We start from the raw sequence: 13,360 nt of genomic DNA, 5'->3' as shown, positions 1-13,360 counted from the left end.
CGGGAGCGGGAGCCCCGACCCGGCATGGCAACGCGCCCGGGCTGAGGCAGGCTGGGGTCTCCGTGCTGGGATTCCCCCGCCTCCCCTCGGCCTGGACGCCTCGTCCGCGCCCCTACGGTGCTCGGGGACACGCCGGGCGCCCGGAGCGGACGGGGCTTGCGCTCCGCCGCCCCCTCGACTGTTGCAAGTTTCACACGGACCGCGGCGGACGCGGACTGGCCGCGCTCGCGAGCTTCGGGGTCGTGGGCCGGGTCGGGCCCACGGTCGCGTCGGAGCTGGGGCCGGGGGCAGACCGGACGGCGGTTGGGCCAGGCCGAAGCGGCGTCTGGGCCAGGACTGAGCGGCGCTGACGGAGCCTGGAGTTGCTGAGGGGAGCGGAGAGGAGAGGCCCGGGGGCCCGGCCGCGCGGGTCGGGGAGGAGGCGGAGGCGGCGGCCGGACGGGGCGGGGCGCCCGCTGCTTCCCGGCCGCAGCCATGGCCGACGAGACCCCCAGGAAGGGCAACTTCTCGGCGCTCGTCGGGCACACCAACGGCCTCACCAAGCCCGCGTCCCTCGCCGCGGCCGCCGTCACCTCCAAGCCGGGGGCCAGCGGCGGCTCCAAGAAACTAGTGATCAAGAATTTCCGAGGTGGGTCCGGGGAGCGGCCTAGGGACGGGCGACCGGGTGGGCCGGGGCGCAGGGGCGGCTACCGGGAGGAGCCTGGGGGCCGAGGACGGCGTTGGGGGGCGGCCTGCGGGGAAGCGGCGCGCGGGCTGGAGGGGCCGGGCGGAGCGGCCTCGGGGCGCCGGGGGCGCCGGGGCGGCGGGGGTCGCGGTCCGCTGGGCCCCGCCTGCGCGGAGGGCCCCTTCCCCGGCGGCGTCGCTGGCCCGGCTGCAGCCCCTCGGAGCGGGGGGGGGTCCCCGGCCCCCGTGCGGCCGCGGGCCTGTCCGAGTGGGGCTGACGCCGCGCCGGGGCAGCGGGGGGGCTTCACTGCTGGCAGCTTTCTCCGGAATCGGCGCAGTCGGTCCGATTGGGATAAAACCGGCCAACTAAGTCCCGTGTCGTGGTTGGCGCGGCGGAGCAAGAATAGGCCGCCGCTCCTGACGCCCTCCGTGATGCAGTTGTTAGTACTTCCTCCGCTTCCCATCACTTGTGTCGCTGACGCTGTCAACACAAGAAGCACCTTTGACGTAGAGAGAGCGAGTAGAAGCTGGTGTAGTCTTCACCTTCCTCCCAACGGTGAACCATTTAACTCGACTTTAAATGTCGTGTAGAACTTAACTGTTCCATGGATACGTTCGCAAAGTCAACTCATGTGAAAGGAGACTAAGATGGGTGTATTTCCTGAGCGTTTTTACCCGAAGTACCCATATGAAGTGTGTTTAGGCAAACAGATGTTACGCTTGCACAGTCTGTAACCTAAGAAATTTATAAATACGATACTTTGTATTGGAAAAACCTAATTTCTGTGTTCCTTATCGGTGTGTCTTCTAAAGTACATTTTCATAGACTGTGTTTTGAAAGATTGGGACTGTTAGCCTAGATGTCATTCCTCACTGACTCTATCTGGATTTACAGACAGACCTAAATTGCCTGACAACTACACTCAGGACACCTGGCAGAAACTTCACGAGGCAGTGAAAGCCATACAAAGTAGTACTTCCATCAAATACAACCTGGAAGAGCTCTACCAGGTAAGGCTCCATGTGTGGCAAAAAGCAGAGCTTGTTAGACTTCTCATTGGGATATAAGTCCTGAATTTTCTTGGACGAGGACATCTTCAGGACATGATGAGGCCAGCATCCTGTGTGTCACTTACCTGGTTGTTTTTATAGTTGTCTAAATCACATGATTATCCAACTCCAGTGAAATGTGATACAGACGTGGATTATGTGGTCCTCAGTATTGTTTCAGAGTCAATAATGAAGGAAATACTAGAGATCCAAGTGTTTGCCTCCAGCAAGGACAGGAGTCCTATGACAGCATGTCCGCAGTCAGTGAGTGTTCTCATTTTTTGGTGGTTTTGGGATTTTTGTTTTATGTTTCAGGCCTAAGCTCCTAGAAAGATATCTAAAGTTATCCCATTACAGGAGAGAGATGTGTTTCTAAGAGCCACATGACTTAATATTTTCCAAATACGCAGCAAATTAATGTTATAATTCCATTATGTTATATATAAAACTCTTATTATGGTTTCACTTGTTAATAGAGATGTTTTTCCCCACTTCATTGTGCTTTCTGATTACTTGTTGCAATTAAAATGCAAAACAGATTTTGATATATTTAATTTAAAGTAATGATGTTCTATTTCTTACATAAAAAATGGTCAAAAGTAGATTTTACTATTTTGACATTCCATTTACAAGCGGACTGGTTTTTCTGATATTTTGTTTTTAAAGAATAACATTTGTTAACTAATCTAATATTGTCCACATTTTGGGTAGCAATATGATATCCTGTTAAGAAATACAAATTAAAAATTTTTTTCTGTTTACATAAGTGAGTACATTGTAAAAATTATAGAAACTACAAAAAGAGTACAAAGAAGAAAATAAAAACCGTTTATGTTCCCACTATCCAAAGAAGACTACTATTGACATTTTGATGAATATACGTGCCTTCTTTGTCTTAAGTTTGTATGTTATATTTTTCAACTTTATTAAGGTATAATTTTACATATACTATGTATTTCAATAAGTTTTAACAAATATATACAATTTTATGACCACCACCACAATCAAGTTATAAACTATCAATATTTCCACCACTCCAAAAAGTTTCCTGAGGTACCTTTCCATTTAGTCTTCTCCCCTGACTCCCAATTATTGGCAATCTGATTTTTTTTTTTTTTTTTATAGTGAGCAATCTGTTTTATACTTGACATTTTGGTGGGGATAATATTGGGGAACAGTGTGTTTTTCCAGGGCCCATCAGCTCCAAGTCGTTGTCCTGGCCCATGTGGGAATCGAACTGGCAATTCTGTTGTTAAGAGCTTGGGCGCTAACTAACTGACCCATCTGGGTGCTTGTATACCTGACTTCTTTCACTTAGGGTAGTACATGTGAGATTCATGTATATACTATGTGACAGTATTTTTTTTTGTTACTGAGTAGCATAGGTATCACAATTGGTTATCCTTTCACCAGTTAATGGTTATTTGGGATTCCAGTTTTTGGTTATTATGAATAAAACTGTTGTGAACAATAACGAATAGGTCTTTGTGTGGACGTACGAAAGGTCGGACAATTAAGTTCGAACTTTCCACTGTGTAAGTGAACTTAATTGTCTGACCTTTGGTATATTCTCATTCCTTGTGGGTAAATATCTAGGAGTAGATTCTCATGGTTATATGGAAAGTGTATATATAACTTTATAAGATATTTCCTGCTTTTCAAAATGACTATGCCATTTTGTAGATTACCAGCAGTATATGAGAATTCTAGATTCTAGATTCTCGTATATTCTCATATATTCTCATATATTCCACTAATAGCTAAAATTTAAAAGATTTTAGCTATTAGTTTAGCTCATATATTCCACTAATAGCTAAAATTAAAAAGACTGACAATACCAAATGTTGGCAAGGACGTGGAACAACGTCCTTGCCAACATTTGGTATTGTCAGTCTTTTTAATTTTAGCTATTAGTGGAATTTCATTGTGGTTTTAATTTGTATTTCCCTAATGATGCAGGGCATCTTTTTATGTGCCTATTGCCATTCTACATACCTTCCTTTTTTTTTAAATTAAAGTTTATTGGGGTAACAATTGTTGGTAAAGTTACATAGATTTCAGACGTACAATTCTGTAATACATCATCTATATATCACATTGTGTGTTTACCACCCAGAGTCAGTTCTCTTTCTATCATCATATATTGGATCCCCTTTATCCTCATCTACCACCCTCCTCTCCGCTTACCCTCTGGTAACCACTAAACTATTGTCTGTGTCTATGAGTTTTTGTTTCTTCATTTGTCTTGCTTTTTGTTGTTTTCAGTTTTATATACCACATATCAGTGAAATCATATGGTTCTTGACTTTTCTGTCTGATTTATTTTCCTCAGCATAATAATCTCAAGATCCATTCATGTGGTTGCAAATGGCACTATTTCATCTTTTCTTATGGCAGAATAGTATTCCATTGTGTATATATACCACATTTTCTTTATCCCTTCATCTATCGAAGGACACTTTGGTTGTTTCCATGTCTTGACCACTGTAAATAAAGCTGCATTGAACATTGGAGCTCATACATCTTTACGGATAAATGTTTTCAGATTTTTTGGGTATATATCCAGGAGAGGGATTGCCAGGTTATATGGTAATTCTATTCGTAATTTTTTGAGATACCTCCGCACTGCTTTCCATAGCGGCTGCACCAATCTGCATTCCACCAACAGTATATGAGGTTCCTTTTTCTCCACAGCCTTTCCAACACTTGTTATTTGTCTTGTTGATGATAGCCATTCTAATGGGGGTGAGGTGACTACATACCTTCTTTAATGAAGCATGTGTTCAAATCTTTTGCTCATTTGTATGCAGTTGTTTTATTTTCTTACTATCAAATGTTGGAGTTTATTATGTGTATTAGGTGCAAGCCCTATACCAGATATTTGCCTTGTATTTTAGTATTTTCTCCCAGCCTGTAACTTATCTTTTGATTCTCTTCATTATGTCTTTCAGAGAGTATAAGTTTTAAGTTTTGATGAAGTCTACATATCAGTTTGGTCTTTTATGGATTGTGCTGTTAGTATCTGTCTGAGAAATCTTTGCCTACTCTAAGATCATAAAGATTTTCTCTTGTATTTCCTTCTAGACATTTTAGGATTTTAGATTTTACATTTAGGTCTATAATCTCGAATTTTTAGATTTTTTTGTATATGGTTGAGGTAGAAATCTACTTTCAATGTCTTCCCTGTAGGCGTTCAGTTGCTCCCGTGCCATTTGTTGAAGAAACTATCCTTTCCCCCACTGAACTGCTTTTGCTCCTTTGTTGAAAATCATTGTCCATATGCATATGGGTATAATGAGTCTTGAAATCAAGTTGTCCTCCAACTTTATCTTTCTCAAAGTTGTTTTGGCTATTCTAAATTCTTTGTGTTTCCATATGAAGTTTAGAATCTGTTTGCTGATTTCTTCAAAGAGCCTATTAGAGTCTTGATTGGGATAGCGTTGATTTATAGGTCAGTGTGAGAAGAATTGCTATGTTGACAATACAGAATCTGCCAATTGATCACAAGGAACATCTCTGTTTATTTAGATCTTCCTTAATTTCTTTCAGCAATGTTTTTTAGTTCTAGTATTCATACATGTCTTGTACATCTTTTGTGAATTTTATCCCTAAGCATTTCATATTTTTGAAGTATTATAAAGGGTTTCTGATGTATTATAAAGGGTTATAATTTCAATTTCTGGTTCTTGCTAGTATATAGAAATACAAATTACTTTTAAATATTGGTCCTGTACATTGCTATTTTGTTAACCTCCCTTATTTCTAGTAGATTTTTGTAGATCCGATCAGATTTTCTACATAGACAAGCATGATCTGTGAATATAGTTTTACTTCTTCCTGCATGCCTTTTATGTATTTCCTTTTCTTGCCTCACTGCATTGTTTAGAACCTCCAATATAGTTAATAGAAGTGGAGAAAGCAGACATCCTTGTTTTGCTTCTGATCTTAGGGGGAAAGCTTTCAGTCTTTTATCATGGAATATGATATTAGCTGTCAGTTTTTCAAAAATAGCCATTGTCAGGTTGAGGAAGTTCCTTTCTGTTTCTAATTTGCTGAGAGTTTTTATCAAATACTTGTTGGATTTTGACAAATTCTGTGAATATTGAGATGATCACATAATTTTTGCCTTTTAGTTTATTAAATTGATTGAGTTTTCAAATATTAACCAATCTTGCATTCCTGGGATAAATCCTACTTGGTCATGAGGTATTATCTTTTTTATATATTGGATTCAATTTACTGATATTATGTTAATTTTTGCATCTGTGATCACAAAGGTTTTTGTGTTGTTTTCTATTCCTGTAATGTCTTTATCTGGTTTGGGTATCAGAGTAATGCTGACTTCATAAAGGAGTTGGAAATATTCCCTCCTTTTCATTTGCTAGAAGAGTTTGTATAGAATTGGTATTATTCTTAAATGTTTGAGAGAATTCCCCAGTGAAGCCATCTTGGCTTTCTTTGTGGGAAGATTTCAAATTACATATTTCTTTAGTATATATAGACCTATTCAGGTTAACCATTTCTTCATGTTCACTAATCTTCTGCAATGTCTAATCTGCCATTAACACTATCTGGTGTAATTTTCATCTCATTAGTTATTTTTCTCTTTAGGTGTTTGTGTCTTTTTTTGTATCTTCTCTATCTTTACTTCACTTTTGAACATAGGGCATACAGTTATAATAGCTGTTTTATTGTCCTTACCTGCCAATTCTATCATCTCTGTCAGTTTGGGTTGTTTTGATGGACTGATTTTTCTCCCCATTAAGGGTTGTTTTTCCTACTTTGCATGTCTGATAATCTTTGATTAGATGTTGGACATCGTGTATTTTGACTTGTGTGGTATTTTTGTATTCCTATAAATATTCTTGAACTTTATTCTGGACTTAGTTAAATTATTTGAAAACAGTTTGATCTTTTAAAGTCTTGTTTTTAAGATTTGTTAGGCAAGACTAGAGCAGTGTTTTGTCGAGGGCTAATTGTTCCCACTACTGAAGCAAAACCTTCCTGAATGCTAGTGTCCTGTGGTTTTCCAGTCTGGCTGGTGGGAAGGTGCTATTCTAGGCCCTGTGTGAGCAGCAGACACTGTTGTGTCTAAACTTTTTAGGTGGTTCTTTCCCTCCTGGCTTTGGTAGTTTACCCACACATTCTGCTGACTATTCTAGGTAGACCCTTGAGGTCTCCTTGCATATCTCCTAGCTCCACTATGGCTGCATCTCTCGATTCTGGGCCTTCATGTGCAGACTCCAGCCTTAACTCAAGGCGCCTGCTCTGCAGCCTGGAAACTGGCTGCAGGAATCTGGAGCTGTTGGGGCCTGTTTGTTTCTTGACTCCCAGAAATCACTCTTTCATAGCCCAACCTACATTGCTTTGAAAACTGTTGTCATATATTTTGTGTGTGGGGTTTTGGAGTTGGCGGTGGTAATTCAGGCAAAAGCTTTAGTCTAGTTCCTTTACTTCATCTTTACCAGAAGCAGTCCCAGTGCCTAAACTCATAGGTTTTTAATTTAATAAAATAGTGTATCTTACAGCTAGGGCTTATTCCTCTTTTCTTAGAGGTTGGACTATCTAGTATCAGTCGCCCATCATCTTCTTAGCAGAGGGACTTTGCTGTGCCTTTTCCTCAGTGATATGTCTTGTATGGTCACCATAGATGTTATCATGAAGTGTTTTCAGATGCCCAGGGCGTCAATATGCGTGTCTTGAGACCTTGAGGGCTTTGGGATGCTTACCCAAAATGGCCTCACACATTCAAGGGGACATCTCAGAAGGGCCCATGTGAGGATTAGTTGATCAGCTTATGGAGGGGCATGTGCATAAGCAGGCTCCTGGTCAATCCAGAGAAGTACCGTGGAGTCAAAGTACATTTCTACAAAGTTAGCTGCTCAGATCTTATGGAAGCAAATAGTAAGTGATGTCATTGGGAAATTATTGACCACTCCTGATTTCTGATCAAGCAGTTACACATGCATTTGACTTGGTGTTTCAGAATAGTCTTAAGTTTTTGCAGCGGTAGTGTGGTATACACTTTGCCAAAGACTCTTAGGTGAAAGTAACAACTCTCACCAACGTGTTTTTTTCTTTTTCTTTTAAGGAAGTTTTCAGGATGATTTGATGGAAAACCTCTTATGTTTTGATATTGATCAATTTCCTCAAAGAGAGGTCTAGTATCTCCCTTCTCAAGGTCGCTTATCTGCCTTTCAAAGCATCCTCTACCCCATATAGGCACTTGAGGAGGCTTACCTAGAAGGAGAAAACAATTACAGTGTGTCTGCTGCAGCCTGCCTATTGTTTGTTTGTTACTTTGTTTTTGTTTGGTAAAAAGGGAGATTCAAAGTATGGTGATGAAAAAATCTTAACAAACATAGAACATACCACCCAGTCATTTTCTTCCTCTAATGGTAAGAGGAGAATATTTGGAATGCATAGATCTTTTCTGTCTGTTTTTAGTGGCCTGAATGTAGATTTGTAATCACTTATTTGCTGAAGAAAGTGTATTTGTGCGTCTAATGTCTGTATGTTTTAGTCCTGCTTGTCAGCTTAATGAGACATTAGAAAATTGAAGATGACATTTTTGAGAAGGATTTCAGAGGAAGGCTAAGTATTGATTTCACACTAGTTTCAGTGCACAAAACAAACTTACCACAGAGGACTGAAGGTTCTGAGAAAAGCCCTGCTATTTATCTCAAGCCGTGCGGTAATATCTCTATGAAATCCTCCTACCTGATGATAATTTACTGAAGGAGAGTGGGATAGATTTCGGTATTGAATGTATTAACAGAATGGATAAAACTAATTAGAAAAAGTGGGGGGAAAAACAACCCAGAAAATGGTAGGCAGATAGACAAATTATTTGATGACCCAATTTGAGAAAGTAACAGGTTAATTGAGAGTGAATTCAATTACATAAGTTATTTAAAAAACTGAGGAGGATATTCAAAGTCAAATATATCAGGCTTAGTAGGAAGGATTTCATAATTCAACAACTTTCATCACTCAGTAAAATTAGTCATTTGTATTAGGTGATTTACTTATAACATTTGGAACTGGGAATCTGTTGTGCGCAGTCAGTGTTCATAAATACCGCCAATAGATGACTGGGTTTCCTAAAGCTCTGGTCCTAGGAAACTTCCCTCTCATATTTATTCCCTCACTGAGACTTGAGTCCTAATTTAGTTTTTACATTGGTTACTCATTTCTTAAGAGGTAGGAACCTGGAAAGGTAGAGCCCTCTCCTCACCTCCCCGTGTGGTGAGCAGGTCACCATGTAAGTAGGCCCGCCTTCGAATAGGGTCTGTCTTCATGACTATTTAGTGCTTAACGGGGGACTGTTACTGCGGAGGGATTTTGTTCAGTCCTGAACTGCGCGTGTCTCTCAGAACCCTGTGCTGGCCTTTTAACTGTGAAATGAAGCGTGTGGCTTTTGCCTTGTGCCCCAGCCAAAACATCTTTCTTTGTAATAGTGGACCAGGAGCATGGTTTTCCCAAGAGCTTGCGAGGGAGGGGGGGACAGGAATTGGTTGTTTTTCATTTTTCGCCTTCCTCTATATAAATAACTCTTAGTACTTGCCTGCTTTTTCCCTTTATGATTTCTCACTCTCTGATATGTTTCACTCCTTTTTCTATCTAGTCTCAACTTTAGCCCTAAAGATCTTTACATAAAACAGGTAATCTTCCAGAATTGTTCCACCCTAATTTCATAAATGCTGTATAGTTCTTTTTGTCCCACAGCTCACTTTAATCTCCTGTTTTGGTATTCCGTGCTTGAGGAGAAGCATTTTGTTTAGCAGTGATGAGTGCACTTGGGGGTAAGGATTTGGCACTACAAGTAGACAAGCAGTCGAGGTTGATGTGCTTGTCTGTTTTGCTTTAATACACTTGTCAGTCCTAATAGGGACAACCATCTGAAGAACTCGGGTGCGGTGGCCTGGCAGACCTACTGATAAGAGAGCAGCAGTGATGTGGGGAAAATTCAGACGAGCACAGTTTTCCCACTCAGCTAGGTTGACACAAGAACGTCTTTATCCTCATACAAGTAGAACCCAAGTGCCGCTGCTTCCTCACCTCCGATTATTGGATTCAGTTCCTTTTCTCTGCAATGACTCTTAAAGATGTGAACAGCAACAGCACCCTAATTATATGAAACACACGGGACAGGTCAGATTCAGTACTTTTTACACCTAAAGAAGGCATTTCTTTATCTCAAAATATGACTATACCTCCAAAACTCGTTTTGGGAAGGGACTCCTGTATTGTGCTTCTCCTGTAACAGTATAAAAAAGTCTGCCGGGGTCCCTGCCAGTGTGGGTAGAGAGCAGGGCCTCCCCCTGTCTTCTAAGGTAATTAGGTTCCTGTAACATGAAGACGCCAGCAGTGACTCAGCAAAAGATATGGAGAAATGACGGCACTTGCAGCAAACCAGGGTCACCCCAGGGTTTGGCCAGTTGTTTTAAGAGGTCCCCAAATTCACAGTTTTAAAACAAAATTAATCTCAGTGTGCTTCACATTAAATAGTATGTGCCAAACAGGACATATGCAAGAAAGAGCTAGTTATAAAATTCAATGGCAATGTGTAACAACTGGGAACAGATTGTTTTGAGGACAATGACTCCTGATTCAGGAATTAGACCTTTCAGAAAAAGGTTCTCATAAGATGTTCTGTGAAGGACATGTATCACTAAGCTTATCCTGATTTTTGCCAAAGAAAATGTGTTTTCATGTATAATATTAAAAACTTATTTTGTAATAATTATGTTTGTGGAATTATCTAATGATTAACTACTGGAGCAAAAGCCTTTGTCATGAGGTTATCCTGGGTTTTTTGGTTTGTTTGTTTCTTTGTATTACATTCTGTTATTGAGGATTAAATCCAAACAAGGGGGAAATTAATGTATATTGAGGTAGTATTTCTTATAAGTCTATCATTTTAATTTCGTAAGTAAAATGTGTGAATGAGTTTTATAAAATTATAAAAGGCTTCCATTAGTACTGACAAGTTAATATACTTGGAAAAAGACTTAGAATATTTTTAATTATAAACATTTAACCAAAGTTCACAGTATTTATGTAAGGTTCAGGTAAGAATATAGTTGCAACCAGGTAGAAATTTATGCTTAGAGAATTTAACTTTCCAAGATGATACAGCTAGAGAAGCTAAGATGTTCTTGTTCTAATAGTCTTTCCTCTGGCTCACACAACCTCTTCAAATGTAAGCCCCTCCTCCCCTGCCCATATGCATTGCATCTACTGCAGTGATTAAAGATGACATAGTTGTTCTCCCTGTCTTTTAAAACCGGTTAGGCCTAGGCTAACCAGGCAGGGAAATTCATGGTAAAATTTGGGCTCGTTTGCTGGAAAGTGCTTCTGTAGGATTCCTTTGCTACTGGTAATATGCCATAAGCCAGGTTTAACCAGAGGAGGATTATCCTAGGTTTTTTGAGAAAAGGATGGCAGATTTTTCACTCACTTATGAAGACATGACTACAGAGTGTTGGAATTCAAGGCTTTCAAAAAAGAATTGAAGGATGTAAAAACAAAATGTAGATAGGAATCTGTAGTAAGACAAAATGTAGGACAAAGGTGGTGCTTTTTTGTTATGTTCATAATAAACTTACTAGAAAAAGAGTATGATTTTTTAATTGTCATTATTCCACGTTCTCTTTTGACCCTTGTAAATATGCATGTTTCATATGTTAGTAATTACTGTGTTTATTTAATTTAGATTAATATGTAGCACTTCTTTTAATATTAAGTATTGGGGTTATTAATACTTACAAGTATCATTGCTACAATGAATATCTTTAAAAATTTAAGTCACCTTTTTCCCCTATATATTCCCTAGGGAATACAGTATTGAATTAAATTTTGATTCTAAAGTGTTTCTAGTCTATATCTCCCATATATTTTTTAAATAGTTCAAAACTAGTCAATAAAAAAACTACATTTCAGTTTATACTATTTCATATTTGGATCGAATGAGGTGCTGGTTTTGTACATGAGATTTGAAAGGAAATGTTATTAGAACTGGTGAGAATATGTAAGTGTTTCTTTGATGTGGATAAAAATATTTTAAGAAAAGCATTTCTGTGTCAAAAACTTGTTTCTTTATTAACTTAAAACAAACTTAAGTAAATTGCACATCTAACCTGCAGAAAAATAGACAGGAAACAATGCAACCTGGCCTGTGTCTCCTGAGCATATGGAACTTTTTCCTTCAGCTCATTATGGACAGAATCATTGCATTAGTGAAAGTAAAAAGAACTAGAATTCCTGCTGTTCTCCCCCATTTGGAAGGTGGTCACGGAGGGTCTGGAGTAGTGATTTTCTACCATGTTTCCCCAAAAATAAGACCTAGCCAGACAATCAGCTCTCATGCGTCTTTTGGAGCAAAAATTAATATAAGACCTGGTATCATATTATTATCATTATATTATATTACATTACATTATAGTAAAATAAGACCGGGTCTAATATTAATTTTTGCTCCAAAAGCCACATTACAGCTGATTGTCTGGCTAGGTCTTATTTTCGGGGAAACACGGTACTCTGGTTTCACGTTATAATCATGAGTAAACTGAACATTCCTTTGGCCCCCACTTCAGACTAATGCTTTGGAACATTCAGAAACGGCTGTGGGGATCAAACTTGTTTTGAAGTCCTTAGCTGACTGGTGTGCAGCCACAGACTATTGCAGTAGGAGAAAGATGGAGTATTGTGCAATATTCAAACATGGTGCAAGCATACCACCTGGGATCCTAGGTATCGTGTGGCTATCATAGGTGTGCCGTTGAATTGGTGTTCAATATTAATTATTGTTAAGTAGCATTTTTACCAAACTATTACTGGATTCCAGTGTCCCAACAATAATTGCCCTAAACTTAAATATAATAGTTCATTTGTACATTACATAAGTATGGGGGGGGGGTGTTTCATGTAAATGATTATAGCTACATATAATTATGTAACTGTTTCTGTTACTATTATAGCTATATATATAAATAGGTTTTTGAAAGAACTAATTTGTTATTCATGGTGAATAATTCATTTATTCTTTTTGTTTTTAGGCTGTTGAAAATCTCTGTTCTCACAAAGTTTCCCCAACACTCTACAAACAGCTACGCCAGGTCTGTGAAGATCATGTTCAAGCACAAATTCTTCAGTTTAGAGAATATCCTTTTGATGTCTAATGAAATTCTATTCATTACCTAAAAGTTTTGCAACTGAACATTAATAGGATAAAGAACTAATAAGTATCCTAAATATTAAAACAACTTTTTAAATTCCTTTTATTCACAGAATCAAAACCTTAAATTTGTTTCATACGACCCAATATAATAGATTCTCTGTAAGTGGAATTTTTACTATTTATATCACTGCTGATCTGATTAAAGTGAAAGTGTTCTTTCATTGGGTCTGGTTGAAGTATTTAGGAAACGTTCTGAACAATGTCTTAAAGTTTGAGTTCTGCTATCCTTTATTCTTATAAAAACCCGTCTGCATTAGTTTTCTATGATGTGTAACAAATTGCCGCAAGCTTGGCGATGTAAACCAATACCCATTTGTCCCCCCACAATTGTGTAAGTTAAGAGTCGTGGCTTGGCTTCGCGGGTTCTCTGCTCAGGGTCTCACAGGTCAAAATCCAGGTGTCCGC

General features: G+C 39.6%; 1 protein-coding gene across 1 annotated transcript in view; it reads left to right on the top strand.

Moving 5' to 3' along the window:
- Positions 1-337: 337 nt before the first annotated feature.
- CUL4A (cullin 4A) overlaps positions 338-13,360 on the top strand; it is a 56,400-nt gene continuing 43,377 nt past the window's right edge. Inside the window, exons 1-3 of the mRNA XM_081045572.1 lie at positions 338-628; positions 1,559-1,674; positions 12,774-12,878. Of these exons, the coding sequence (XP_080901698.1) occupies positions 475-628; positions 1,559-1,674; positions 12,774-12,878 (375 nt within the window). The 5' untranslated portion in view covers positions 338-474. The remainder of the gene's footprint in view (positions 629-1,558; positions 1,675-12,773; positions 12,879-13,360) is intronic.

Source organism: Rhinolophus hipposideros (genome assembly GCF_964194185.1).
Source record: "Rhinolophus hipposideros genome assembly, chromosome: 4".
Taxonomy (NCBI): Eukaryota; Metazoa; Chordata; class Mammalia; order Chiroptera; family Rhinolophidae; genus Rhinolophus; species Rhinolophus hipposideros.
Note: the sequence above shows the minus strand (reverse complement) of the source record. Positions and strands in the feature narration are given on the sequence as shown.